Here is a 27853-nt window from a genome sequence, read left to right as displayed (position 1 = left end):
TCTGGAAAAGCAGGATTATTATAATAAGGACACAAAAATACCAAAACAAAAGGATTTTAAGAAACAGACCCACATTAGTAGTTGAAATAACTGGTTATGGTAACATTATTTGTTCTTTAAATGAAATAATTGCTGAAAATAATGAAATTAATGGATTCTCCAATGCCCAGGACAGATACGTCAATGGTGGAGAGGCAATGTTGTTATCCTTTTTCAAAAATGAACTATGTAACAAACCTCCAAAATTAAACTGCTTTACTATATTTTATTGATACAAATACAACAAATTTCATAAGCATCAGCTACCATTTTACCACTACACAAGAAAAACAAAAGTCAAAAGAATTAAATATTAATGCGAAGAGTAATTACAGAAATGCTTTCACTTCCACGAAAGCTGTCTCCAACAGCACCCTACATACTTAGTACAATTTGCTTGCAATTGGTTAGATATTTGAAATGAAGCAAAGTTGAATTTTAATCAAACTTTTATTTCTCAGTGGAAAATGCTCTCTTCATCAAAGGTGGTTGAGTTTTCCCGACATCAAACATCATTTCCAAAGGTGGGTTATTAAGAGAACACCAATCAGGTATACGGCCTGTCTGATTATAATATTCCTTTGAGACTGAACGGCTCCCAAGTATGTCCTGCAGTGCTCCAAAAATAGCTCCTGTGTGGTAAAAAAATATTTTTATAGCTAAGATGAAAACTTTTACTAGAAAATTTTATGTATACATATATCCACTTCATTCTATGAGAAGAGAAAACAGGCAAAATTCAGCAATACGTAGTCACACTCTTCAAATTAATTCCAGTTAAGTTGTTCTATATCCTATATTTTGAACAATAGGGTAAGACAACTCCTATGTTAAAAGTAACTAAATGGCCTATAGCAGAGTATAGTGAAAATGATAAGTATCACTGTGTCTAAAAGCAGGTGAGGTAAAGTGGGGTAGAAAGTATTTTCAACTCTGTATAAATACAATAAATAATACCCATAGTTTTCTCTGCCACAACTCTAAGATTAAATGTCAAGAAATAAAACGGCACTGCAAACCCAGTAAGCATCATTATAATGCCCTAAGAGTCTAGGCCGAAGACCTTATAGACACCCACAAGGCAATCTTTAAAAAATAATTTATTAACTAAACCCATTTGTCCTAGATCAAAATTACATGTTGACCAAATTCTACTTTACAAGAAATACAACAGCCATTTAAAGTCTGAATACTCTGTCTTTCTCTCTGAATGATCCTGATATCTATTAGCTCTAACTGCATCATAAAACACATATCAAAACATTTACAAATATATATGTCCACGAGTGTTTTTCTCTTCAAAGTAGTCTCTTCATTAGGCTATTCGTTATTTCAATGAAACTACCATTTCCTATAACAGTCAATGAACTCAGTCACAAAATAAAGTGTAACTATAAAATAAAGAGATCCATTTTCACATAGGCTCACAAACTAGCTTTGGAAGGAATTAAATGTTTTGATCAGTGGAATAAATGCAGAGCTATCACTATTATGAGGGATAACTTTAACTGGATGAAGACGTTTACTTAAAAAAATCAAAATGCAAATACCATGAGAAATAGACATATAACTCTGAAAATTAATAATTTAAGGAAAAGTTACCGTTCAAAGAAAATTATTTAATTGTTGTATTAGCTTATTAAGTGGGCAATTTTGAACACTGATATATCCCTTAGTAATGCCATTCAGGAACCAATTACTATATAATCATTATAGTTTAAAAACTAAATTCTTACCTCCCAACCAGGCCACACAATTAGCCTTTGCAGGTGGAGTGTGAATTCGGAACGTCTTGGTACCAAGTGCTTTTTTATATTTTGGTTTTTCTACCAAATACCTTATTTCTGCAAGCAATCTGTGGAGAAATCCTGGCAACATAGATGTGCCACCTATGACTACCAAATTCTCTGCTAGCTGCTTCCTGGTGTCTATCGGGCACTGTTATTAAAGGAAAGAAAAAAAGGATTTATCCTTAATTGTATAAGTAATGCCTGACTGGATTTTAAAAAATATAGATTATGTATTGCAAATTAAATAGGTGATCATTTGAATTAAAAAACAGGTTTCTTTAACAAGGGAGTTTTTCATGCAGCAAATATAACCACCATGAAAATACTGCCATATACTTATATAAAACTTTAAAGATTTTAAAATCTAATAGTACAGAATTTTAAATTCTACAGGGCATATGGTCGTAATATGTGAGTATTTTCATTTTCAGAGTAGAATGACTGAGTTGAGCAAAGAATATGACAAGAAATAACTTTTTGTTTCTTTTTAGCAAGAGAAGTATGTGGAAACAATTTTTCTAAGGTCCTATCTCCACAGTATTATATCCAGAGCCAGCTGTCGAGTGGGAAGATAACATTCTTAGAAAAATTATGTTTCCATATCAGTTCTCTCTAAGAATTAGGAATGTTAAAGTCCTTCACTGATGTTATGTTTTTCATCAAAGTCCCTGAGTGGAGCCCTAAAGGTAGACAATATCTTCCAAAGCAATGGTATTTCACATGGAGTTCTGTGATTCCACAGTCATTAAACAAAAGAGCAATGTTATCATATACCCTGTGGAATTTAAAACACAATACTACACAGACCTGCATTTGAAGAAACTACAAGCCTCACTAAACAGCAACCTGGCATCACTGCTAGGGAAAAGATGCATGACATGTCCATAGCACTTATTCTCCCTGCGTGTGAAATGTTGCGGGTATCATATCTGTGTCAAAGTAAAACTCAATGGCTAAAATAAAAATACAGAAAGTAACACTTAAACATTTTCTCTAAAGAGCTGTAGTCATAAATTGAAACATTTACAAGATAAAAATACCTGCATAAGGGAATCCAGTATTAAAGTGGCAACTGATTTCTCTTCATTATCTTGTTCAAAAAGAATTTCCACAATAGAATCTCTAATGAGATTAAAAACAGGGAGTGCTTTGTTGGCATCACATAAAATGATACACAAGATAGCATTAATTCTATTGACATATTTTTAAGTAAAATTATTAAAACACAAGGTGCTCACAATTGTAAATGAGAAGAACAGTATCTGCCTCACGGGTGTCGAGGTGAGGCTTCAATAAGTTAACAGAAGAATGCCTGGCCCAAAGGAGGCACTCCCTGACTACTAGCTACAACTATTATTATGTATGGACTTACATATGTTTTGTCCAGTTACACTTCCTTAAACCTAATAACAGAAAAGGAGCGTAATTCTATAAAAATTAGTAAGATTCAACAAGAGATCAGTAGCGATACAAGCATTTCTCTGTTTTTAAAAATAATACATGGCAAGGATTGCTAGTTGCCTAATAAAATATCCATTTTCCTGTTCATTCTCAAATTAACCCTATTTTGGGGGTAGCACAAGGAAGATCTTCCTGGTAATGGAATAGTTCTCTATCTTGATTGTGGTGGTAGTGATTACAGAATCTGTGTGATACAATTACACAGAATTATACATACACATTACACCAATGCCAATTTACTGGTTTTGATTTTGTACTATAGTAATGCAAGATATAACCACTGGGAGAAACTGGGTGAAGAACACATGGGACCTCTCTATATTTATCTTTGCAACTTTCTATGAATCTATAATTATTTGAAAATAAAAGATAGAACCCATTTTTAATCTGGATACAATGCGGCTCCCCAGTTGAAACACTGTGTCTACCAGCCTCCCTTGCAGCCAGATGTAGCTAAGTACCCAACAATGAGATGGAGGCAGAAATGGTGTGTGGGACTTCTAGAAAACTTCCTTAAAAAGGAGACGAAGCACTTTTTTCTTTCTCTTCCTAGGACTGCTTACTTGAAACATAGGTGTAGTAGCTATAGCTGCAGCTATAAGTAGAGCCCTGGACCTCACAGACAAGGGCTACACCCCACAGGTGATAGACGGAAGGCTGTTTGGGTCCCTCATGGGAGTTGTTATACCATCCCTGGACTATCTTTCTCAGAACTTCTTTTAAATGAGACACTTCTATTTTGTTGAAGCCACTATTTTCAGGTTTGTATAACTGGTGGCAAATTGAATCCTAACCAATGTGATACAAAACTAGCTATACGTACGCATATATAAACACCATTTTTAAAAAATAAAATTGGGATCATACTATACATAGTATTTTAAAGCTTTTTTGAATCTTTTTCAAAATATAAAGTTCTCTTCCTGAGACTCACCCTACTTGCTAACTTGTTCCATTTCGTCAGCAAAGTATACTGAGGCCTGCAGAATGCTGAACTCTCACGGCTTCCGCCACTTGCTGATAGGCCTGTACACTTCTGCTTCTACAGGTTGAGTTCAATCTTTTATTGCCGCTTGATTTGATATTGAAGTTACACACTTCAACAATTACTATTTAACCAATGAAATATTAGGGTAGGAAATTGGTTTTTCCTATGTGAATTATGTTGAATGTGTTGGAAAGATACAATAATTTTTAAAATCTTTTCAAAGTATAGGTAATACATCTGTAAAAATCCACAAGAAAATATCTAGGATTCTGTACCAAGACTGATTCACAAGTAACTAAGTTCTCACTGTACTTAAACAAACCCTGAAACTCCTAACCCATGAATTACTTGTATAAGTAAATTTAACTCAGAACTCTAGAAGCAGACTTATTCTCAAAGAAAAGGTCTTGGAAAAAAGTCAGGCAAATAAACACATATTTATAAATTCTAAGTTAAACTAAAATGTTTACTATATGATTTTTTTAAAATGGTCTTTTACTTTAAACGACCCTTCTGACTTATCAACGAACTATTGGTCTAGCTTGCATCTAATTAAAAGGTTTCAAAGGAACTGGATTTTTTCGTAGAAAACATGTTAGCAAACAACTGTAAATTAACTGGATCTGGAATGTGAGTCATAGTGGCTTTTTTATTCCCAATATATTCTCCTACTATTATATAACCAAAAAGCTCCATATTAGTTGAACTTCCTTAAACACTTATTTTCTTCTCTTATTCTGGGCTTCACTAAGCAATCAGGAGAAAATTTAAAATAGTAATTTAATGACGATAACTTAAATAAGAGGTAAAATGACAAAAAGTTACTACCAAAAAGTGTTACATTCTCACCTTTTGTTCCCCCAACCTGTCATCCTTTTTTCTTTGCTGAGGCAGATTCACCCTGAGGCAATATCTGTCACCAATCTTCCTCCTTTTTTCCTTTTTTAAAATGTGAGACACTGCCACAGCATGGCCACTAACAGACAAGTGGTGTAGTTCCATGCCCAGGAACTGGGCCCAGGCTGCCAAAGCAGAACTTAACCACCAGGCCACTGGTGCTGGTCTGTAACCTACCATCTTTAACATCTGTATTTTTATGTTCATTCTTTTAATATCTTAACCTATGTTAATTATCTCAAAATCTAATAGGGTCTTCAATATTTATATAATAATTCTTTTCTGTGCATCTTCTGAACTAATATTTTACAGATGAAACTTTTTTTTTTAGGATTGGCACCTGAGCTAACAACTGTTGCCAATCTTCTTCTTCTTCTCCCCAAATCCTTCCAGTACATAGTTGTATATTCTAGTTGTGGTCCTTCTGGTTGTGCCATGTAGGATGCTGCCTCAGCATGGCCTGATGAGCAGTGCCATGTCCGTGCCCAGGATCTGAACCAGCAAAACCCCGGGCCACTGCAGTGGAGCATGTGAACTCAACCATTCAGCCACGAGGCCAGCCCATAGGTGAAACTTTTAAAATACAAATTTTATAAAGCTTAGTATAAACAAAATTTATATTGCTATTTATACTATTGTAATATAATTATGTAAGTCCTTAACAACAACTTATACTGCATCGACAGACAGAATAATTTAATGAATTAAAAAAAGGTGAATTACCAAATGGTCCTAAAGATTTAGCATATTTGGAAAATAGATTCTTTCTAACAAAGTGTTGTAAAGCCGGAATAAGCAAACTAAGGCCTGCAAGCCAAATCCAATCCACTACCTGTTTTTGCAAATAAAATGTCATCAGAACACAGTCATGCGCATTCATTTTACACACTGTCTATGGCTGATTTTGCACTCCAAGTGTAGAGCTGAGATGCTGCAACAGAGACCACATGGCGCACAAAGCCTAAACTATGTACTATTTGTCCCTTTACAGAAAAAGTTTGTTGAATCCTGTTTTAAAGTATCATACTTTATTCTCCACCTCAAAGAATGGTTAGTTCCATTAACTAAATTAATTCTGAATTACTCTGATGAACAGGAAAGAATGCTTTTTAAAGTTTTAAAAAATTAAAAAGCTGAATAATAAAATTAATCATGAATGATGAGGCTTCACAAAAACCAGATAATTGTTAAATCAGCAATACTAAAGGCTTACGCAGATACTTTTAAAGGCCAAAAATTTATTTTAATTCATCATTTTGCTGACAAAAATTAAGGCCTAACCTGATTGATCCAAGGACATGCAAAATCTTCTCTCCATCTAATGGGTAGTCAACATTTGGAGGTGGTGAGGGACGCTGAAATACAGACATCATAAGCCTAAGTATACAGGTTATAACCTCTGAAAAAAGAACATACATTTATTTTTAATTTACCTCAGTATTCCCTTCAATATTAAATTTTGCTGCTTGGATTTTTAGTCCACGCTTCAGATCACTTACGAAGCAAGTGCGCACTCAAAAGAAAGAAAAGCAGACTTCGTTACAGTTTGCGGTTGAGTCAATTCTATGTCCCAGTTAAAACAATTCTATTCAAGTGTTCATGCTAATCATTCATTCCTTCAGATTTTATAAACTATCCCTGTGTTTATTTAGCTTATGACAATTTATTCACAAATAAACAAACTTTCTCATTCACTAAGGAGTCATAGGACGTTGCGTGTTCAGCTTCCATAAAACCGCATTTAAAAAAAAAACACCTTTGAGGAAACTATTATGCTTTTTGATATTCCTTGTATAAAGAGTACCACAATAAAAACAAACTTTAGCATCATGAAAATACAGTATTCTAATTGAGTAGTATATTTCTTGGAACCAGAATGACTTATATCTCTACATCTAATCTTAGGTATCTATCTATCTGATTCTTTCTTTAAAATCTTGGTTGGTCAGAACACTAAGCTAAATGTTGCTCTTAATTGCAGTTAACACTCCTTAGTTTAAGGTTTTTTGGCATGATTATCTTCTCCCTCTTGGCACACCCCACTACTACCACTTTCCTTCTACTCTATCATCGGTTATTTTTTTGGACTTTGTTTTTTTTCCTTCTTCTCCTCCCCAGAGGCCCCAGTACATAGTTGTATATTGTAGTTGCAGGTCCTTCTGGTTGTGCTGTGTGGGATGCTACCTCAGCGTGGCCTGACAAGTGGTGCCATGTCCATGCCCAGGATCCAAAACAGCGAAACCCTGGGCTGCCAAAGCGGAGCACGCAAACTTAACCACTCAGCCAGGGGGCCGGCTGCTTTTTTTGGACTTTGAACATTTATTCTTTTAAAGATTCTTTCTGTTGTAAAGTACCTATTATAATAAGCTGCTTCAAATTACTTTTAGAAATAGGTAAGGAATAAAAATTTTTTTAAATTGAGACAAAATTGATGTCAAATGCAAGAAATCTAATGACTTGGTTAATTACTTGTGAAACATGTTAAATATATATTTATATATTATTTAAAATTTTTTCGATTCACTAACTCAAAATATATTTGTCAAGAATCTACAATATGCTAATAGATAGTAAGCTAGGTGCTCAAGTTACTTATATATTTTATATTTTATTCAAGTTCTCATAAGTATCTAAGCAATGTAAATATCTAGCCCTCAGGATCTTATATACTTGGCAGAGGAAAGTGCCCTTCTTTAAAGAAACCAAATTCACTGAATTAAAAATCCATGAACAGATAAATTACACTTAAGAATTTTAAGGGGCCGCCCCATGGCTGAGTGGTTAAGTTCAGACACTCCGCTTCGGCAGCCCAGGGTTTCACAGGTTTGGATCCCGGGCACGGACATGGCACTGCTCGTCAGGCCATGCTGAAGCGGTGTCCCACATGCCACAACTAGAAGAACCCACAACTGAAATATACAGCTATGTACTGGGGGGCTTTGGGGAGAAAAAGAAGAAAAAAAAAAGAAGACTGGCAACAGATGTTAGCTCAGGTGCCAACCTTTAAAAAAACATAATAGTAAAAAAAGAATTTTAAAATAATTGAAAAAGACTTAGGTAATTAAACTACATAACTAATATAATGAATGTGTGTTGCATACTTTATAGAAATGGGTTCCTACTGCACATATTATTCGCAACATGCTTTTGCCCTTTATGTATTATGGACATCCTTCCAAATCAATACATCTAGCTCCTTCTTTTTAATAGCTGCAGGTATTCCTTATTATTAAGTTAGCAAATTTCATTTAACATTCCCCTTTTAGTTGGAATGCACACTTTTGATTTAATAAATATGCCAGATTGCCTTCCAAAAGGGTTAGTTTTCAATCCTTACTAATAGTAATATATATTCATTTCCCCATAATCTCACAAATACTGGATATCTAACTTTCAAATTTTTGCCAATCTGATTTGTTTCCCTGACTAATGGGAAAGCTGAATACCTTTTCACAAGTTGGAGGCTAAATGGAAAGACACACTCCAAACAATTAACAATGGTTATGTCATGGGGAAGAGACAAGAAGAAGGGAAGGGAAACTATTGATTTCACTTGCAATATTTCTGCATTATCTGAGCTACTGCAATAAGCATGTACAAGTGACTGAATTTTTACAATAACTGAAGAGATTTTAGGTAATTACACCAGGTAAGTAAGCAACGTAATGCAGAACAAGATCCACTTTGCAGCCCTAGCTCTAACTCTACCTATTGTATTACACTGAACAAATTTTTTAATGTTTCAGGGCCCCAACTGCACCAGATTATTTCCAGGTTCCATTACTGTCTAATTCTCTATTAAATATTCTAGAATATCAATTTTACACGACACTCTCAGTACTGAAGAACATTCTATTTTTAATGCTTTTCCTTTTTAGTAAATCAAAATACCAGAAAACTCTAGTTAAATATATCATAAAAATGCACTTTGGCAAAGGAGAAGTAATATATCTTATTAAAGTGAATCCAATATACTTTGGCCCCAACTGTACAATTTCCCAAGTCAGTAAAATGATTGACCTTATAAAAATATAATATAAAAAACTAGAGTAAAAAAAACACCATACAACCTAAAACCACTGGCTTTCTTAAGCAATTTAACTATTATTTCATACTGTGAAAACTACTAATTTCCTAGTAACCCTGTATACATATCTATAATTGAGCAATTTCTTCAATAACACATCATAAGTAATGCCAAAAGCTTCCAAAAATCTGAAGAAAAATCAAAATTTTATTTACATGTGTAAATATTTAGAAAAACATGTCTTCCAAACTAACACTTAAGGATGAAAGGGACAAAAATGGGAACTTAATTTACCTTTAATGTCCTCTAAGACACCCTCTGGAATTGAACCTAAAACAGAAATTTTATTTAGAACTGTAGAACTTTAACAATAAGCAGAAACAGTCTGCTTCTTCACATTTCCATTTTCCATTTCAGCAAAATTTTTAAAAATTTAAGTACCATAACTGTTTGAAGCCACCAAAAATTAACCTTGCTTTTTAGGGAAGAAACTTCATCATTCAAAGGCAAGCCAAAGCACAGAAGTTGAAGCCAGATGTGCACGAAGTGCTACAAGATGTCATATACTCCTAAACTTGACAAAAACAAGACCTTAAAAGTACAGTAGAATACTTGGCATTAGACAGGAACTGGCCAAGACAATCCTTTCCCCCATAAAAGGGTTCACCGGTTATTTTGTGGTAAAGTACTTAGAAGAACTGCAGGACTTAAACATGAGTTATTTATCTTTTTACTAAAAGTGAGGTTTCAAGTTTGCTTATCTTTCTTGTGACAATAAATATCAGTAATATGCTAACATAAAATATATTTTTAAAAAGGATCACACACAGACTTTTAATTTTTTCCTTCATGGTAAAGGTGACATTTTACAAAAAGGGTGAGAGAGCACCCATTCAGAGAAATCCACACTATACAGGGAGCTTTGCAAGACAGATGTCTGGATATGTTACCATTGTTACGTGATTTTGTTGCCAAAAATCTCGTTTTCTGAGGCAGACTCAGAAACAAAATTTTCTAGAGGAAACCAAGAAGGAATACTTGGAGAAGTAACAGAACACCATAAAGGAAGAGAGTCCTGAAAGCCAAGGGAAGAGATAATACCTAGAGTACATGTGAGGCCACAACGTCGGAAACTCTAGAAAAGATGACTAAAATTCAGCTACTGGATTTGGTGATGAAGAGCTCAATAACGACCTTATCATTGGGGCAATGTCATTACAGTGATATGGGGGAAAAGAGAGTAACTAGTCAATGGGGTGAAAAAAACACACCAGTTGAAGAATGAAAAGGGAAGGTCAATCACTCTGCAACAGTTTAAAATGACGTTACCCAGCACAGAAGGAAGGCTCTGCTCTTTAGCAGCACCTGTGTCAACAGTACATTGTTCCAATAGCTGAGTTTCCAACTCCCTGAAGGTAAAAACAAAAAAGTTATTGGAATTCAAATATTGGAACTGATATCCTTCTCTTAACACTTTTACTACATAATAGATCATGATGCTTTAAATAAAAGTGGTTGTATCCTTAAAAGATAAATACACTCTAGGCTAATAGAGAATGGAATGAATAACATTAAATGTCCACATTACAAGCCCTCTACTGATCACTGTTAAAAAAGGAGCATCTGTTTTGTGGTGCAGCTGAAGCAAATGTGCTAAATTCCGAGAAACTTACTTGTGAAGAGCTTTTCCTCCTAGGGGCAGGGCTCCCCAACAATTTAGTACTGGGATTCCTTCATATATCTATCAGGTAGTTAAGGATTTTACTATCGTAGGAGATAAAATGTGGTCTCCTTGGTATTTTCCTCACCTTCTGCAGTATTGTTCTAAATCAGCTTCGGTGGCAAATTCTTATTCTTTATTTTAAAAGAGCTATAGAGGGGGCCAGCCCCGTGGCCGAGTGGTAAAGTTCCCTGTGCTCTGCTTCAGCAGCCCAGGTTTGGCTCCTGGGCACGGACCTGCTCCACTTAACAGCCATGCTGTGGAGGCGTCCCACACACAAAAAACAGAGGAACATTAGTTGCGGGTGAATCTTCCTCACCAAAAAACATAAATAAGAGTTACTGGAAAATCAGAGTCTTTTTTCATATTCTTCTCCAAAGAAAAAGGTTAAACACACATATCCCCCAAATTCATTACTTAGAACTAGAGTGTCCAATAAAGTAGCCACTGGCCACATGTGGCTTTAGCACTTGAAATGTGGCTAGTCTGAATTGAGATATGTGAAAAGAATAAACTCCACACCTAATTTAGGAGACTCAATACGAAAAAAACCCCTGCAAAATAGCTCATTATAATTTTTTATATTGATCATATATTGAAATGATAATATTTTGAATATATTGGGCTAAACAAAATATACTACTAATTTCATCTCTTTCACTTGTACTTTTAAAAATCTAGTTCTTAGGGGCCGGCCCCATAGCCAAGTGGTTAAGTTTGGGCGCTCTGCTTTGGTGGCCCAGGGTTTCACCAGTTTGAATCCTGTGTGCGGACACGGCACCACTCAACAAGCCATGCTGAGGCGGCATCCCACATGCCACAACTAGAAGGACCTGCAACTAAAAATATACAACTATGTACCCAAGGGGCTTTGGGAGAAAAAAGGAAAAATTAAAAAAAAAAATTAAAAAAAAAATCTAGCTCTTAGAAAAGTTTTAAATTACATATATGTCTCACACTGTATTTCTATTACAGCTGAGAGGACAGTGGACAATATTGTACTGTGGGTTTGCTACCTTATTTTACACATTATTTTTACTGATGTTTTATAAGTCTAATATTTATGAAACAGAAAAAAACAGATTGGTAAGAACATTGAATTTGGAGACAAACATGGGTTTATATCTTGGCTGTACACTTATGACCTTGGGTCAACTCCCTATCCCATTTATAGGGATAATCAATCTTCTCATTTATATAATGAGGAGAATAATACTTATGTTGCACGGTTGTTACGAGACTTATACACGAAATACTTTATCTTTAAAAACTACTGCCAGGGGCCAACCCAGTGGCACAGCGATTAAGTTCGCACGTTCCACTTCAGCAGCCTGGGGTTCGCTGGTTCAGATCCTGGGTGCGGACATGGCACCGCTTGGCATGCCATGCTGTGGCAGTCATCCCACATATAAAGTAGAGGAAGATGGGCATGGATGTTAGCTCAGGGCCAGTCTTCCTCAGCAAAAAGAGGATTGGCAGCAGTTAGCTCAGGGCTAATCTTCCTCAAAAAAAAAAAAAAGCTATCCCCTAATTTAGTTCCATAGGAGCTAAGGATTCTTGATTTCTTTCCCAAGAGCATTTCTTCTAATAAATACACATGTAGATCTCAAAATTGCAAGAGTCTTGCATTTATGTACTTCAACCTCCTTTTCAATGTAGCAATGTACAGTGTAACATTTCGAAGAGACAATTACTTATACTCTGCTTAAATGCTTCTAATGACAAGGAATGTACCAGTTTATAGGCAGTAATTCCATTTTGGGACAGCTTAAATTACTAGGGAGTTCTTCCCAATGGAAAATGATATAAAAACTACAGCACTTACTGAGCAAGTTACCATGTGCCAGGTCCTATGCTAAATAATTTACATACATTACCTCACACAAGTCACACAACACCCCTATGAGGTGGAATTATTATAATTCCCCTTTTACAGATGAGGAGACTGACACCCAAAGAGATTAAGCTACTTGACCAACATCATACAACTGGTAAGAAGCATAGCTGAGACTTACACTTGTGTGTATCTGATTCCAGAACCCTATGCCATGTTGCCTCCACGAGAGCCTCAGGAGACAGACAAACGTATTCACTTCAGTGAGCCCTTCAGCTATTTGAGGGCAGATTTCATGTTGCCATTAAATTTTAATTTTTCTTGATTTAACTTTCTCATTTCAGTTTCTCCAATTACTCTTGGTATAATCTTTTATTAGAACTTAACTATTAGAGTCAACTTCTTTGACATGTCCTAATTAGCTATGTTCCTAATTAGACATGTTCCTCTTCAAAACTGAACATAATATTCACGAGGTCTGATCCCTGGAGTATATACTGGGACCAAGTCATAATGGTAATTCCTACAAAAAGTAAATTTAAGTCTCATAATCCTATGAATTTTTTCCACGTGGTAATTCATATTTCTACATGGTAATGCAAAATAGTTTGATGCAATGAAAACCATTTGTAATAAGCCTAATTATTTTAAAGTAGAGTAAAAACTGCAAAATTAGCTGGTTGGCAAAAAAGATACAGGTAACACCAGGCTTTCCCTATATCCGCAATCCAGGACCATGGCAGAGTTTATTCCAAGCGTCAGGAGAGCCATTAGGTGACTCGGAGCAAGCAAGACAGACGGAACCTAGAGAACAACAAAACCAAAAGAAACATGACGACAAAACCAGAATGAGTGTCAGCAGCTGATGAAGCTCTTTACCTTACATTTCAAACATATTTGAAAAAACTCACAGGGACATTTTATTTGTTTATATTATGATACCTATTTAACCATCTTATGGCACTAAATTAAAACTAGTATTGATTTACTTGAATTTACACAATAATTGAAATATACTGTAATAAATAAAAACACTCCTCTTTTAAGTTCTTTAAGATGTTTCATTCCAAAATGACAATTATGAAGCATTTTTATTAATTCTTGTTCTCTCTTTTCGAGGGGAAACCGAAAGGGATAAAAGAAAAGGTACAGAAACATAAAGTCGGAGGAAGACGCTACATTTAAAAAATAAAAAAACACTTTTACCATCAAAATGAAAATATAGGAAAAGGATTCTTGATTGTCTTTATTCACAAAGTTTGTAATATGAATTACTTTTAAAAATTACAATTTGGCAGTTAAAATTAAATTGAAGAACTGCAAAAATTCTTAGTTTTGTGTGACATTTTTCAGTGAGAATCTGCCAGATCTAGTGACACCCCAAATATTAGATAACAAAATATGAAAGTCTATCATAACCAAACGGCAAACAAAGTAAGGGCTAGATTTCCCTAATCTCAGTAGATATGGCAGGTATTCTAGTCATATATGAGATAAGGATAGTAACACAAACATAACCAAAACTCTAAAGTATAAATACAGAGAATCATCTATTTTATTCAGATAAGAGCCAAAGTGACTTCTTGTGTTGTTTTATGTTCTTCCTATTGCAAACCAAATTCCTAAGTCTATGACATCAGTAAGTAGAGAAGGGTATGAAACCTGTTTCTCTGTGCCTCTCTTACTAAACTATAACTTAGAAATTTAACTGCCTGTATCTCATAAACACACTGTGATTTTTGATATATTTTGAGTTCAGTGGAAGGTATGAAAAATACATTTATGTGTGCTTAATTTCTCATATACTGTATGCATTTTACACAATCTTCTAGTTTCCCTTGCTGAAAAACCCTAAATTCTAAGGCAGAGATTTTAATAAATTTAAATAATAAAGATTCTGACCTACTATGAAATGTAATCATCTTAAGTCTTAAGTTTGGTCCTCAAAATAATCTTGACTCCTGTATGATGAAAGCTACAAGTAATATTACTAATATCAAGATCTAAGAGTCACTCCTGGCACTGCCTCCTTACTCTACGGGAGACATTATTTGAATATTCCATTTAACAGGAATTTAAAGCCTCAAATGAAAGAATTGCAGAATTTAGAACAGTCAGCATAACTAAACAGTGGGAACTAGCAACACCTGGAAGAAATATATCATAAACTTCACAGCACAGAATATCTCTTTTAATTCTGGAAAAAAAAGTCCAAAAACAGAAAAACTTATATTAAAATAAATAACAGAAATATCAATAAGAAGGGGCTGGCCCCGTGGCCGAGTGGTTAAGTTACGCGCTCCGCTGCAGGCGGCCCAGTGTTTCGTCGGTTCGAATCCTGGGCGCGGACATGGCACTGCTCATCAGACCACGCTGAGGCAGCGTCCCACATGCCACAACTAGAGGAACGCACAACGAAGAATACACAACTATGTACCGGGGGGCTTTGGGGAGAAAAAGGAAAAAATAAAATCTTTAAAAAAAAAAAAAAAAAAAAGAAATATCAATAAGAAGAAATCTTCAATTATCTAAGTATTGGATGAAATGCTAAAAATGCATGAAAAAACAATACAAAGAAAGAAAATAAATGGTCACTTTGAAGAGGCTTCAGTTTAATTCTGCCATCTGGATCTTCAAATGCATAGTGTAGTATATATAATGAAGGAAAGAAAATGAGGACACTTTAGTTTAAGCTTTGAGTACCTCCCAAAAATAACAACATCATCATAAAAAACAGGTACCTCAAAATACTTGAAAAGAACACGAGTGAGTGTCTCTCTGAAGTGGGAAGGACATAATACCGACTCGATAACCACAACTCGGCGGTCTCTGGGATTCACCAACAGATGCCTGAAAAGTGATAGTTTTGTTTGTAAAAGTAAATAAAAGTTTGTATTTATTTTGGTCCATAATGCAATTTCAGAATAGAGAAATAGGACTACCTTAGCTTAAGATGCTTTATGACAAAAAGACATCATCATCTTATTACCCAGGAAAGATGATAATGCTCCCGACCTGTTACTACGTGCTATTCGCTCCATCAGGAACTCTACATCTATTATACTCATTTATCTCGGAAAACAAAAACTACAGCCAACTTGAGAGATTAAAACCAACTTGAGAGATTAAAAAGATATTTTCTTTTTTTAGGTTACAAAAATAATACATGCTCACAAAACTCCAAATATTATAGAAGTTTATAACTTGGAAAGTACAAATACTTTACATTTCTATTACCCAGAAAATATCACTTACAGCAGTTTGCATATTTTCATTATTGTGTATGCACCTATCTTAACAGAAATATTCATTCCATAGCTACTGTTCTATAACTTGCTTTTTTCAATTATCAGTATATCTAAACACCTTTCTGTATCAGTAATATAGATATGTAGAACTCTTTAATGGCTGTATAATGTTTCACTATATAGATGTACAATAATTAAATTATCCAATCCCTTTTATTAATGGACATTTGAATTTGTTTTCAATATTTCCTTATGCTCTCTCGTTTTCTAGTCTTCAAATACACTTTTGAAAAGGTTGAAAATAAGAAAGTAAAGATGGCAAAGGAAGTCAACCTTTTTTTTTTTTGCAGTACATGTAATATAACCAAATATCACTATGACTGGCTTTAGGAAAAGGCAAGGGGAAAAAACAAACACAATTGCATCTTACCTGAAATACAGTATGTGGATGAATTCCTTTAGGTAGGAATACAATTCTTCTGTATTGATATTATATTGAACAACTTTGATAGGCTATAAAAATTAAAATGATTTATTAATTTATAATAAAACAATCAAATTAAAACATGCTCATTTACTAATGTATTTTCTGGTAATCAAAAGCAATTTGTATTGAAAATGAATGTAAACATTAAATCCAGGTTAATCACTTAAGTTAGAAATCTTTAAGAAGTGGCATGTCCAAGATGTGATGGACTTTTTTTGGTCTGTGGGGATAAAAGTGTCTGTCCACAACTAAGTGAAGAGCTGTGCTCATCTGAGTTTTTCCTGCATTTGACATCGTTTTGGCAGGACTGATAACAATCAGCATAGACTAAAAATCAAAGGCTTCCTCAAACAGTCCAGACTCGGTTTAGTCCTTGTTAGTCACTCCCAAAGCACTGATCTTTCCCTTTTGTAGCATCGCCTCACTCAATTACTTGTAAAATACCTACTTTCTCTCTACACAAAAAACTCCATGGGGGCAAGAACTGTTTCTGGCTTGCTTATAATATATCCTCCTTCAAATGATACAGTGCCAGGCACAAAGTAGGTAGCTCACAAATATGTGTGGCAAAAATGAAAACATACACAATTAGCACTAACGCAGTATATGCAAACACTACCAACTCAGGAGAGCCAAGTCAACGCCAACACATAACAAGGTTTGATCCTCAGCTGTAAGTGCTCTGATGCATCACTGGCAGACCTCTCTTCAGCTGCCCTTTTAAAGGAAAGATCATCAGCTCAGCTAATTTCTTGATTTTATGTAGCTTAAAGAAGGTTCCAAACCATGGATAGCTGAATAGAGATTAATCTTGACATACACTGGTCTTGTCAAGACAAAGCTAAAAGCTGAAAGCACTAAGAAAAGTGCCAACAAGAATGTCAATGTTCTAAGTCCAATCAGGAATCTAGTAATCTATCTAGTAACACAGTAACATCAATTATTAAAACAACACGAAAAACGAGTAGACAGGGACTTCTATCACATTTTGAATACCACACCACAAATACTTATTATATTTCTGGCTTGTCCAAGGATTTGCAGGAAATTTTGAAATCAATGAAAATTTCCCTAGTCAACCATAATTAAAAAGACTCCTGAATCAATGTATTTCATATGTTGATCTTATGAAGTATCCCAATATGAAATACAAATTGATGTACTAGTCTATTCTGCTACAACCTGTGCTTTTATATGACCAAATATGTTGATATTTGATTGTTAAATAAGGGAATCATGTCTGTATAATGTGAAAGTTGTAGGAGTTCATATTAGGTGAGAGTAGCTGAAATTATGGCAGAGTTACAACCTTCATCAACAAAAAGTCATCAACTCGGTGGCCACACAGGTAGGCATCCTTTCAGATCTATTTGTGAAAAGTTTAAATGATCGTCTGTACCAGGGGCTCCCTTTCCAGAGAGGATTCTTTCACGACTCTTTATTGGGCTGTATTTCCTCCTGATCCCAACTTAACAATAGCCTCACTGGCTTAGAGCTCACTTCCATCTGCATTGTCTTAGCTCCCAGTGACCAATATTTTCAATCTATTATTTAGTTCTATTTTTAATATCCCCGAGGGAGCCTCCAGCCACACTCAGTGGTAAGCCAAAGGTATTCCAATTTTTTCCTGAGGTATCAATTTTTGTTTTTGCTAGTGCTCTGGATTACAGTTACAGGGGTTTCGTGTGGTCTGTCCCAACCCTATTCTTCCCATATACCTGGTTTTGTTTGTGATCAAAGGGAGGTTTTTCAGGAATGCAAATATTAAGTTATGGCAGAAACATCTGTATTTGATTTTAACAGGTGAATTTTACGGAATGCAAAATTATTCCTTCTATCATTCTCTAATTCCTAATCTGCCAAATTAGCTTTGGCAAGAAACTTCCTAACTTCCTTTTAAAAAATGTTTCTCACTGTTCTTTGGAGTTTGGAATTACAGATAAAGGAATGAAGACCTAGCTTATATTCTAAACAGGGTAAGAATAAAATTATTCTACAGTTATGTTACATTATAAGGCTCAGAGGATTAGTTTATTAAGATTAAAAACTTTCTCTTGATACTATATAATTCTCTTTATATAAAATGTATAGAAAAGGCAAATCTATAGAGACAGAAAAAACATCAGCGGTGGACTAGGAGTGGGAACGGGGATTAACCGTAAATGGGCGTTGGAGATTTTATCGGGAGAACAAAAATGTCTAAAACTGGACTATGGTGATGGCTGCACAACTTGATACATTTACTAAAAATCACTGAATTGTATACTTAAAACAGGTGAATTTTATAGTATGCAAAATTAAACCTAAATAAAGATTTAAAAAAATTTTCTTGGAACACAGTCATAAGTTATATATTTAGCACTGTTCTAACCAATCTTATTTGAAGTCACATTTAAAAATAAAAATATTTTTTTTTATTTATTTTATTTAATATTTTTACAGTACAGCATTTATTTTGCTAATTTATTAAAAAAAGAAATACCTTAGGCACGCCAGCTTTTTTTATCACACTAGGAATTATGCATCTTGGACCAGTTTCTCCAGCAAATCCACACCTGCAAATAAAAAGAAAATTGAGTCATTCAACTTTTAATATTCTTCCCATATATTTGTCACACAAACAAGTTCTTTTGCATTTGTTTCAAAGCAGGGATCACAAAAACATCTGTTAACATTTCTGATGCATTCAAAGGGACAAAAAAATATGGAAAAATTAATACCATCATTCATAATTATCTATTAAAAGTAAAAAATAAAATTATTTCAAATTAGTGATACTGAAATAAAAGTGTATTATTTTAGGGCAGCATTTCCTTCTTTTTTTTCAGTTTTTAATTCTACCTGTATTTCAGGCAACACATCTCTACAACCCTGGATCTGTGCTATATTATGTGACTTCATTTATATAATTCATACGAGTTCATCATAAGTCCATCATTCTAATATTATTAGCTTCCATATTGCTGTGTTTCCTTTTGGTCTATTTTTTAAACTATGCATATTTGATCTAGTTACAATCATTCTGTTCATACATCATGAACTCACACAATAAGCTTCTGGCCATATCATCATAGTCTTCACTGCTACATTTTAAAAACTGCATAATATTTAATCCTCTTTAAAAAGTATTCTCCTTTCTTGAGTATTTAGGTATTCCCATTCCTGTTTCATGTTAATAAAACAAAACTTTGCTAAACATGGCCACCATGTAAGCATAGTCTTAACGCTATCTCTTCTTATCCTATCTAGTTTTGAGTAATGCTGTCCTATTCCCAAACCGCTCTTTCCATCCTCTCCTAGTGGCATCTCCATGTTCACTTGCACCAGTGCTCCTCAAATTCTTCAGGATGCAACCTACTGGTTGGCTTCAATTCCTTTCTTTTATTTCATAAATTCCTCTTATCACCCTCCTGTTGCCTTTGCCAATAATCATCCTCTTGTAAAGGAGCTTTCTGCTTCTCATTTCCTCAACATATAGCCAAAGTAACTACATTTGGGTGTCAGCCTCAAAGTATTTACTATGCAATTAAAATAAACCTGTAAAAACAAATAAAATATAAAGGAAGATCTTGCATAGAACAGAATGTCAGGAAACAAGGACTGTTTAATCCAATTGTACAGCACCTGAAGTCCAATTCTTAAATAGTCTCTTTTGACGACTTATTCAAGAAACAACTATTAAACACCTACTATATGTTAGGCACTGTTCAGAGATATGTAAAGATCACCAATTGTTCCCATTTTAAATAAATATAAGATGCAATTCTGGCTGTCATTTTCCTCTCTCTTGAGCTCAGTACAAAGGCTCTCAATCTGGAGTCCAAGGACCACCGTGATGGTCTGCCAACTCCTGAAATTGTGTGCAAATATTTTAAGGTTTGTGTATTTGTGATTTTCATTCGGCCGTCAAAGGGATCTATGCCATCCAAAAGACGGAGAACTACTCCTCTAGTGTTTACAAGATGCCTTTTAAAGCATGTTAAATTTCCTAATCAAAGGAGGGGGGGCAACAAAGGATCTCGAGAGTCTTATCTATAGGGTTTCACCTCTTTATGTGTTCAGTCTCCCTAATTTGACTTCCTACTCTTGGGGAGCAATGGCCCTGTCTTAAACATATTTGGATTTCCAGCACCAACAGAAGCTCCATTCAATAAATGTTTAACGACAGAGATCGTCATCAAGGGTTACAGTTCGGCTGCTACCTTCCTAAGCAGGCAAGCCTAGAGTAAGAGGGGTCTAGGTCATCGCTGCCATCCTCTGCATGGATGACCCCAACAGGTCCGTTCTGTTTGGCGTGACGACCCGGGGCGGCGGCGAAGGCAATTCTCCCGAACCTCCTGGGCCTCTCTAGGAGTCAGAACCTGACTGCCCCCCGGGATCCTCGGGATTCGCATTCGCGCACGGTGGAAATAATAAAAGTCGCCGTTTGTTGGGGAGCCAGGGGAAGAAGTGCTGCTCCGCGAGCCTGCGATAAGGACCCAGGCCAGGTCTGGGGCTCGGCCCCGCGCCCTCCCCTCGGGACGACCACTCACTTGGTAAAGGCCTCCCCCAGGTCTATCACGACCGCCGTTTTCTCGCCGCCGCTCCCCAGGCCCTCGTACAGCGGCATGGTAGTAAAGAGGACGGCGGAGCGGCCAAGGCAGACGCGGAGACAGACGGCCCTCGGCTCGTGGGGCGGGGCCGGGCGGGCGGTGCCGACGGCGGGGGCCTCGCGTGGCCGCGTCGCGCAGGGCCTGGGCTGTCCCGGGCTGCGCCGTCCTCCGCGCCGGAGCCGAATCCTCGCAGGCGCCCCGTTTCCGGGACTAGGGAGGAAGACTGGGCGGCCGCAGGTCTGGTGCGTGGGGCGCAGAGGGCCGAGGCGATCAGGCGCGCCGGGCACCCAAAGTGGGCGGAGCCAGCTCCGGGTCCTTCCGGGACCCCGCGCGGAGGCGGAGGCGGAGGCGGAGGCGGAGGCTGCCGGGTGGTGTGGCTTTGGAGAGCTGTGTGCTGTCGCGGAGAGCGCTCAGCGAGGACAGAGGACCCAAGACTTTGATTTGTTCAGTCTTGGGGCAAAATTTGCTGTGCCAGGTGTGTCGGCCATCATTTATGCTTCGCAAGAAATACTGAGAATAAGTGTTATCTTCTCATCTGTGAGGATAACACGAGCTCGGAGAGATTGAGTAGCGTTCCCCGTGCCCCAGAGCAAAGCCGGGCTTGGACCCCAAGCCTTTCTGGTCTCAAAGCCTGTACTGCTGATGCTTTAGAGAAAAATGTGTACAGACAACTTTATTTGGTAGTCATTCTGCTGAAAGTTTTAATTTTAATCCAAAAGAAAGTAGATAAAATAGCATCTAGTGATCTATCTATGGAGGATCAGTCAGGGTTGTTTAACGGAAGGAACATTGAACCAAGGGTTCCCGTTTACCCTGAAACTGAGTCCTTCAACCGGAGGAAAGTCCGTCTTTCTGTGCTAGTGTGCGCACGCAGTAGGAATTCGATAACATGGACTGTTTACAACTTTATCATTTCACAGCTCTGTCTTCTTTCTGCTGAAATTGCCCAAGAAAGCTGGAGCCGGTGGCTAGGCTGCTGCCTTGTCTCTGTAGGAAGAGGAATGATCTGTTTAACACAGTATGTCTTTCTTACCTACTGAGATGCCTGAGCCTCCCTTCAAAGGGTAAGGTCTTTCTATAATGAGAGTGAAGGCTGCATAATCTTGGACCATGTGATATTAGTAGGCTTCACTGATCCACGATCTTCCTGAAAGCGGAGGTAGGAGGATGAAGTTGGAATTGTGATGGGGAAGAAAACTTCAAAAAGAGTGGGAAAGGATGAAACATTTTGCCTAATACGGTCAGAGTGTTTGAACAGGACCCTTCACTCTCGTTCAGATTCTGTTTCACCTTCTGTCAAGTCTCTAATACTTCTTCATCATCCATTTTCTTATCTGTGAACTGTCCTGCTACTTCTCAGGGTATTTGTGAGGATCACTTGAGATTATATTTTGAAGCTATTAAGTGTTGTTGTTACCCGTTCTGTGTTTTCCGTGTCTGCTCACCAGCTGTGCCGCATTAGTTTCTTAGGAATGCCATAACGAAGTGCAACACACGGGGTGGCTTGAAACAAGAGAAACACATTCTCTCGTAGTTCTGGAGGCTGGAAGTCCGGGTTAAGGTGTCAGCAAGGTCATGCTCTTGGAAGGCTCTGGGGGAGGATCCATCCTTGCCTCTCTCTAGCGTCTGGTGGTGGCTGGCAGTCCTTGGTGTTCCTTGGTTTGTAGATGGGTCACTACAATCTCTGTCTCTGTCGGCACCTGGCCTTCTTGCCTGTGCCTCTGTGTTTTCATATGACGTTCTCTTCCCTGTGTTTTCACATCATTTTCCTTCTTTGCATGTCTCTCTGTCCAGATTTCCCTCTTATAAGAATACCAGACGTTAGCTTAGGGCCCAAATCCTAACCCTCTATGATCTCATCTTAACTTGATTATATCTGCAAAGACCCTAATTCCAAATAAGATTGCATTTTGAGGTTCCCAGTGGACAAGAATTTTGGGGGGATACTGTGCAACTCAGCATACCAGCTAAATGTTGGTGTTCTCCATGGTTCTGCCCCCAGACCTCTTCCCTTCTTACTGTGTACCCTCTCCTTTGACAATCTCTTTCACTCCAATATGGATGGCTAGAGCTAATTGTTGAATTCTGTTTGCTGTATATAATCCCATGTATTCCTCACAGTAACTTCATGAGTTAAGCTGTAGTATCTCCATTTTGAAAATGATGCTGAGGCCAAGAGAGGTTAAATCGTGTGCTGGGGCCTCTCATCTATAAGTGGCAGAGCAGGAATTCTATCCAAGACAGTCTGACTCCAGAGCCAGAACTGCACTGCACAATTATAAAGTAGTTATGCCTAAAATAATGATGTTTTATCATAGAGTTTTACAATCTTAGTATATGAAGTGACCTAAGAGGTTTTCAAGTCTAAACTCCAACCTAATACAAGACTTTCCTGTCCACCTCTGATGAGAGTTGTCTCTCCAAGTGGTTCCAGTGATGAACAGAGGGCTCATGACTACCTGGAATCTACAAGATACTGAAAATGTGTTTGCTAATACAATTAGAGGTTAAAAACACAAAAAAGGAAAACGCTGTAAGGATAAGAATCATTTGAAAGAATCCCAGCTTTTCCAGCAGGTTGGCATATGGACCTGCGTTTGAGTCCTACATCTGTTAGCTGACTAACCTCAGGCAACTCCATTAAACTCTCTGGGCCTCAGTTCCCTCATTTGTAAAATGAGGAAAATGTACACACACTAATAATCTAAACTAGGTTGAACTAGAATCTGCATCCCTTTAGCTAACACCTCCTGTTCTCTCTCACTCTCCCTACTTTTTTTTGGTCCAAGCTAAGCATTCCCAATCTTCTAATTGTTTCTCTTTTTCATGGTTTTCAGGCCACTTATGAATCATTTACCCACTTCTGGAATTTTTCTGTTTTGTTAATGTGCCCCATAAATTACACAATACCCGAGCTATGTCTGAAATGCTCATAGTATGACAGGGTTCAATTCTCTTGCTCCAGCTGCTGTGTTTTATTAATACATAGCAGTGGGTTTGTTTGTTTTATTTTTAGTCACATCATACTATTGATTCAGTATGCAAATAAAAATCCAAGGTGTACCTAAATTTAGAGCTTTATACTTCTTTCTGTTGAATTTAATCTAGCTAGTTTTGGTCCATCTTTCCAACCTTTCCATATCGTTAAAAAAAAAAAATCCAGGTGGTTTTGAATCAAGAGTCTGGCACTAAACATATTAGAAATAGTGGTACCCATAAGTTTGAGAGGCATGCTTTCAAGGTTTTGGTTCTTCTAATAATACTTATTGAGGGCCTATTATATGCTAGGTCCAGGAAATACAAGAATACGAAAGAACGGTCTTTGCTCACAGACTTTATTGGGAAGGTAGACTATAAAGTACTAAGTCTCATACTGGAAATGCATGGAATATTAAAGGAGACAGAGGAGGGGACCGATCAACTGCCTAGGGAGCAGTCAGGGCAGCCTCAGGAAGGGGGTATGCACTCCTCCATTCTTGAATTCAAGCAGATGCTCTGTTAGGCACTGGAAGTACGAATATAAAACAGAAGTACTAGCCTCAGGAGTTTATAGTCACATTTACAGACAAACTTTTAAAACTGTTGATAAAAACTAATGCTTGGATGAACGTGGTGCTTTAGAGGCAGAGACCAGGAAGCAATCTGAAATTCTTCCAGGGGAGGTAGGACTGGGAATACGTAAGAGAGGACACAATACATGAGCTCCGTCTGGAAGCTCAGTGGCAGTTTTCCGATCTGGAGCTACAGGAAAGGCATTCCAGGTTGAGGCAATTGCATGGGCAAGGCTTTACGCTTCATGAGAGGAGTAGTGATGTGCTGTCAGTTGGCAAGAAGTGATGGGTCCAAATCATTAAGCCCGTCACTGGTATGCTGAGGAGTTTGGACTTTATCCTATGGTTATTAGTCACCATTCAAAATATGTTAAGTAAGGGAAAGACAACGTCATATTTGTGTTCAGTTTGATCAGTTTGTGTTCACTTCTTTTGAAGTGGGATAGACCAGGGTGAAATGGAGGGGACTGAGAGTGGTGGTGAGAAACCAATTTGCAAGCTATTGCAAGAGTCTATGAGAGAAATGATGACCATTATTAGGGAATAATAATGGCCATGTGACAAATTACCTTTAAAATGTAATCCATATGGAAGAAGACATAATTTTATATTTAATGACAATAAAATCACAGTCAGGCATTGATCACAATTTAGAGCTGTTTTCTCAAGCACTGTTAGAAAAATATTTAATAGCCTGATTGAATTAACTAACATTACATGGTCAGAGGGACTTTATAGTTCCAATTATATTAGTGCCTCCTAATTAATCCTTTTTAAAGTACATGATTTAATCAGAATTGCAAGCTTTGTTTTTCAACTTTTCAACTTCTTCTGCAGGTTATATTTCCAAAATGAAGATAATAACTAGCCCTTGAACTCCTGTTGATAAACCGTTCATTGTTAGTCATCAAAACCCTCCTCAAAGCTAACCATCACTTATTGTCTCCAGGGATAACTCACCTTCTTCGGGTCCAAAGTGGCTGGGAAGGTGACCTAATCTTAGGCTTCTTGAATGTGCTATAAAAGCTCTCCAATGTTTGGTTGATGAAGAGTTTTCATCAGCCCCAGTGACTCAAGTAGTTGCATTTATAGCCAGAAACCTAGAAGTCATGTAGACCCCTCTCTATTTTTGCCTAACCTAATCAGTTGCAAAGTCCTGTGTATGTTTCACATAAACCTTATCTTCTCGGTTCCTACTCTGCAATCAGGATTCTGACATCAGCTGCTTAATTGGTCTCTCTGACCTCTCTACAATCCACTGTCTGTGCTGCAGGCTGAGTGAGCACTCTAAAATGCAAATACAATCATGACACTGCTTAAAATCTTTCAATGACATTCTGCAGTTTTCAGATATATCAGCAGCTATATCAGCCTGCCAGTAGTTTCCCAAATGTATCCTGCTGCTTCACACCTTGCATATTGTGCCTAGAATGCCTTCTTTATCTAGCAGCTTTTTTCTTGCTTTCCAAACTCTGCTACAGTATCAGCTCCTCTGAAAAGCTTTCCCTGATACTTGGTCTGTTAGTCTATTTAGATCTTTATCTGTGCCTCAGTGGCATCCTGTGCATCTTACAGCACATTAAAGTATTTTTGTCTGTTTAGTTTACTGTTCAGTCCCTAGTGCCTAACAGAGCACCTGGCATATAATAGGTTCTGGATAAATATTTGGTAAGTGACTAACACCACTATAAAGTAATCTCTTATTTTACTGTCTTCACCCTGAGAGCGGGGACTTTGTAGACCAGCACCTGGTATAGGACTGAGTATGGAGAAGGCATTCAGTAGTTTTTTGAATGGATGACAGTGGCTTAGAAAGGTGGCCAGCTGAACTGCTCGCATCTCACCTTGTCGCCAGTTGGCGGGGGACAATAGGAAACTGGTTAGACTCAATATATAGCTGTCCATCTGCGTGATTAACCACAATAGTGCTTTTGAAGCTGACCTCTTAAAGAATATTTCATGCCGTGTTTCATGAATGCTCATGACACATTGTAGTAAAACTTCAGATAATGAACCAGAGCTCACAATGAGCTGAAATTATGGTGGTGTGTCCCCTTTGGGGAAAGAGAAGTAATTCACGACAGAATAGTAGCACAACTGTGTTAAGGGCAGGACGTGTTTGGACTGATTTATCACAGTCATTTCTGTAGAGCTGCATAATGAAAATTTATTGCGAACTATGACGTATGGCAAGATCCTGAATCATCAATCACGGAATCAGTTACCCACAGCAAATTTAAACTTGTAAAGGCGGAGAAAATGGACTAAAATACTTAATAAAGGTTCTGATAACCCATGCATTGAGCATAGAAGTATATGTTTGCTGAATTAGCATCCTATTTCATTAATATTCTACTATAAATTATTTTCATGCTGTGCCTACAAACTGGTGGACAAAAATGTCAGTTTTCTGGTTTCCCCACATTCATACCTCAGGCCAGGGTCAGGTTTGGAATAGAACCTAAGGACTTGGATTTTTTCATATTGTCATTAAGATGAGAGAATGAGGTTTTTTTGTCTTTTCCATTATTTTCTTCTGTTAGTTTCAAACAGAAAGGTTTGATATTTTATTCTGATAGCATAAAGATAGAAATGGTTGGATCGAATTCATTTTTAAAAAATAGATTCAAAATACAATGATTTAGGAGTGTCAGTTACAGTTCTACTCTAAGCTCTTGTTTCCATTCAAGGTGATGATGAAAGGAACGTTATTCCTTAGATTGCTGATCCACGCGTAGCAACATTATGGTTTTTTGAGGCATCAGTAAGAAACAGTAATGCTAAAGAAAAGCCATTCAGAGCTTAAGTAACTTGTATAAGATCATACTGCTTGTATGTGACAAAACCTGGAATTGCTTTTCCTATTGCCCCACACTACCTTTTAAGAAAAATGACAGCTGAAGTATAAATGTGGACATCAGGCATGCCTAAAGGGAAAAGAATCCAGAGCCAAAACATTGAAATAAATGTGACAAGATATATCTAAAATTAAACAGTGCACTGAAGAGTGCAATTCGTTCAGCTGCAAAGAAACTATTCCAGACAGTGTGGATTACGTCTCTAATCAATATGCTCAGTGAGGGAAAGATATTTCATTTTCTGAAAAAGATCCCACACATTTTAGCTGCAAATAGTAAATTAGTCATTTCATAACCAAAAGGGGAGAGTGATCCTTTAATGTCCGTATGGCATATGTTTTCCGAGCTTATTTTTGCATTC

General features: G+C 37.0%; 2 protein-coding genes across 2 annotated transcripts in view; one reads left to right on the top strand and one right to left on the bottom strand.

Annotated features, from left to right (window-relative positions):
* Positions 1-240: 240 nt before the first annotated feature.
* ACTR10 (actin related protein 10) lies at positions 241-21179 on the bottom strand. The gene is made up of 13 exons (XM_046647635.1): positions 21024-21179; positions 18974-19046; positions 16435-16517; positions 15498-15606; positions 13453-13560; positions 10876-10943; positions 10532-10611; positions 9497-9532; positions 6609-6688; positions 6457-6530; positions 2870-2951; positions 1776-1977; positions 241-671 (listed from the first exon to the last, which is right to left on the bottom strand). Exons 1-13 carry the CDS (start codon positions 21098-21100, stop codon positions 490-492), a joined length of 1254 nt encoding a protein of 417 aa, XP_046503591.1. The 5' UTR covers positions 21101-21179; the 3' UTR covers positions 241-489.
* A 269-nt stretch (positions 21180-21448) lies between these two features.
* Positions 21449-27853, top strand: part of ARMH4 (armadillo like helical domain containing 4) — a 173015-nt gene continuing 166610 nt past the window's right edge. Inside the window, exons 1-2 of the mRNA XM_046646980.1 lie at positions 21449-21558; positions 22004-22101. The gene's annotated coding sequence lies outside the window, so the exon portion shown is untranslated. The remainder of the gene's footprint in view (positions 21559-22003; positions 22102-27853) is intronic.

Source organism: Equus quagga, chromosome 20, assembly GCF_021613505.1.
Source record: "Equus quagga isolate Etosha38 chromosome 20, UCLA_HA_Equagga_1.0, whole genome shotgun sequence".
NCBI lineage: Eukaryota > Metazoa > Chordata > Mammalia > Perissodactyla > Equidae > Equus > Equus quagga.
The sequence above is the reverse complement of the archived record's forward strand: the minus strand, read 5'-3'. Positions and strand labels throughout refer to the sequence as shown.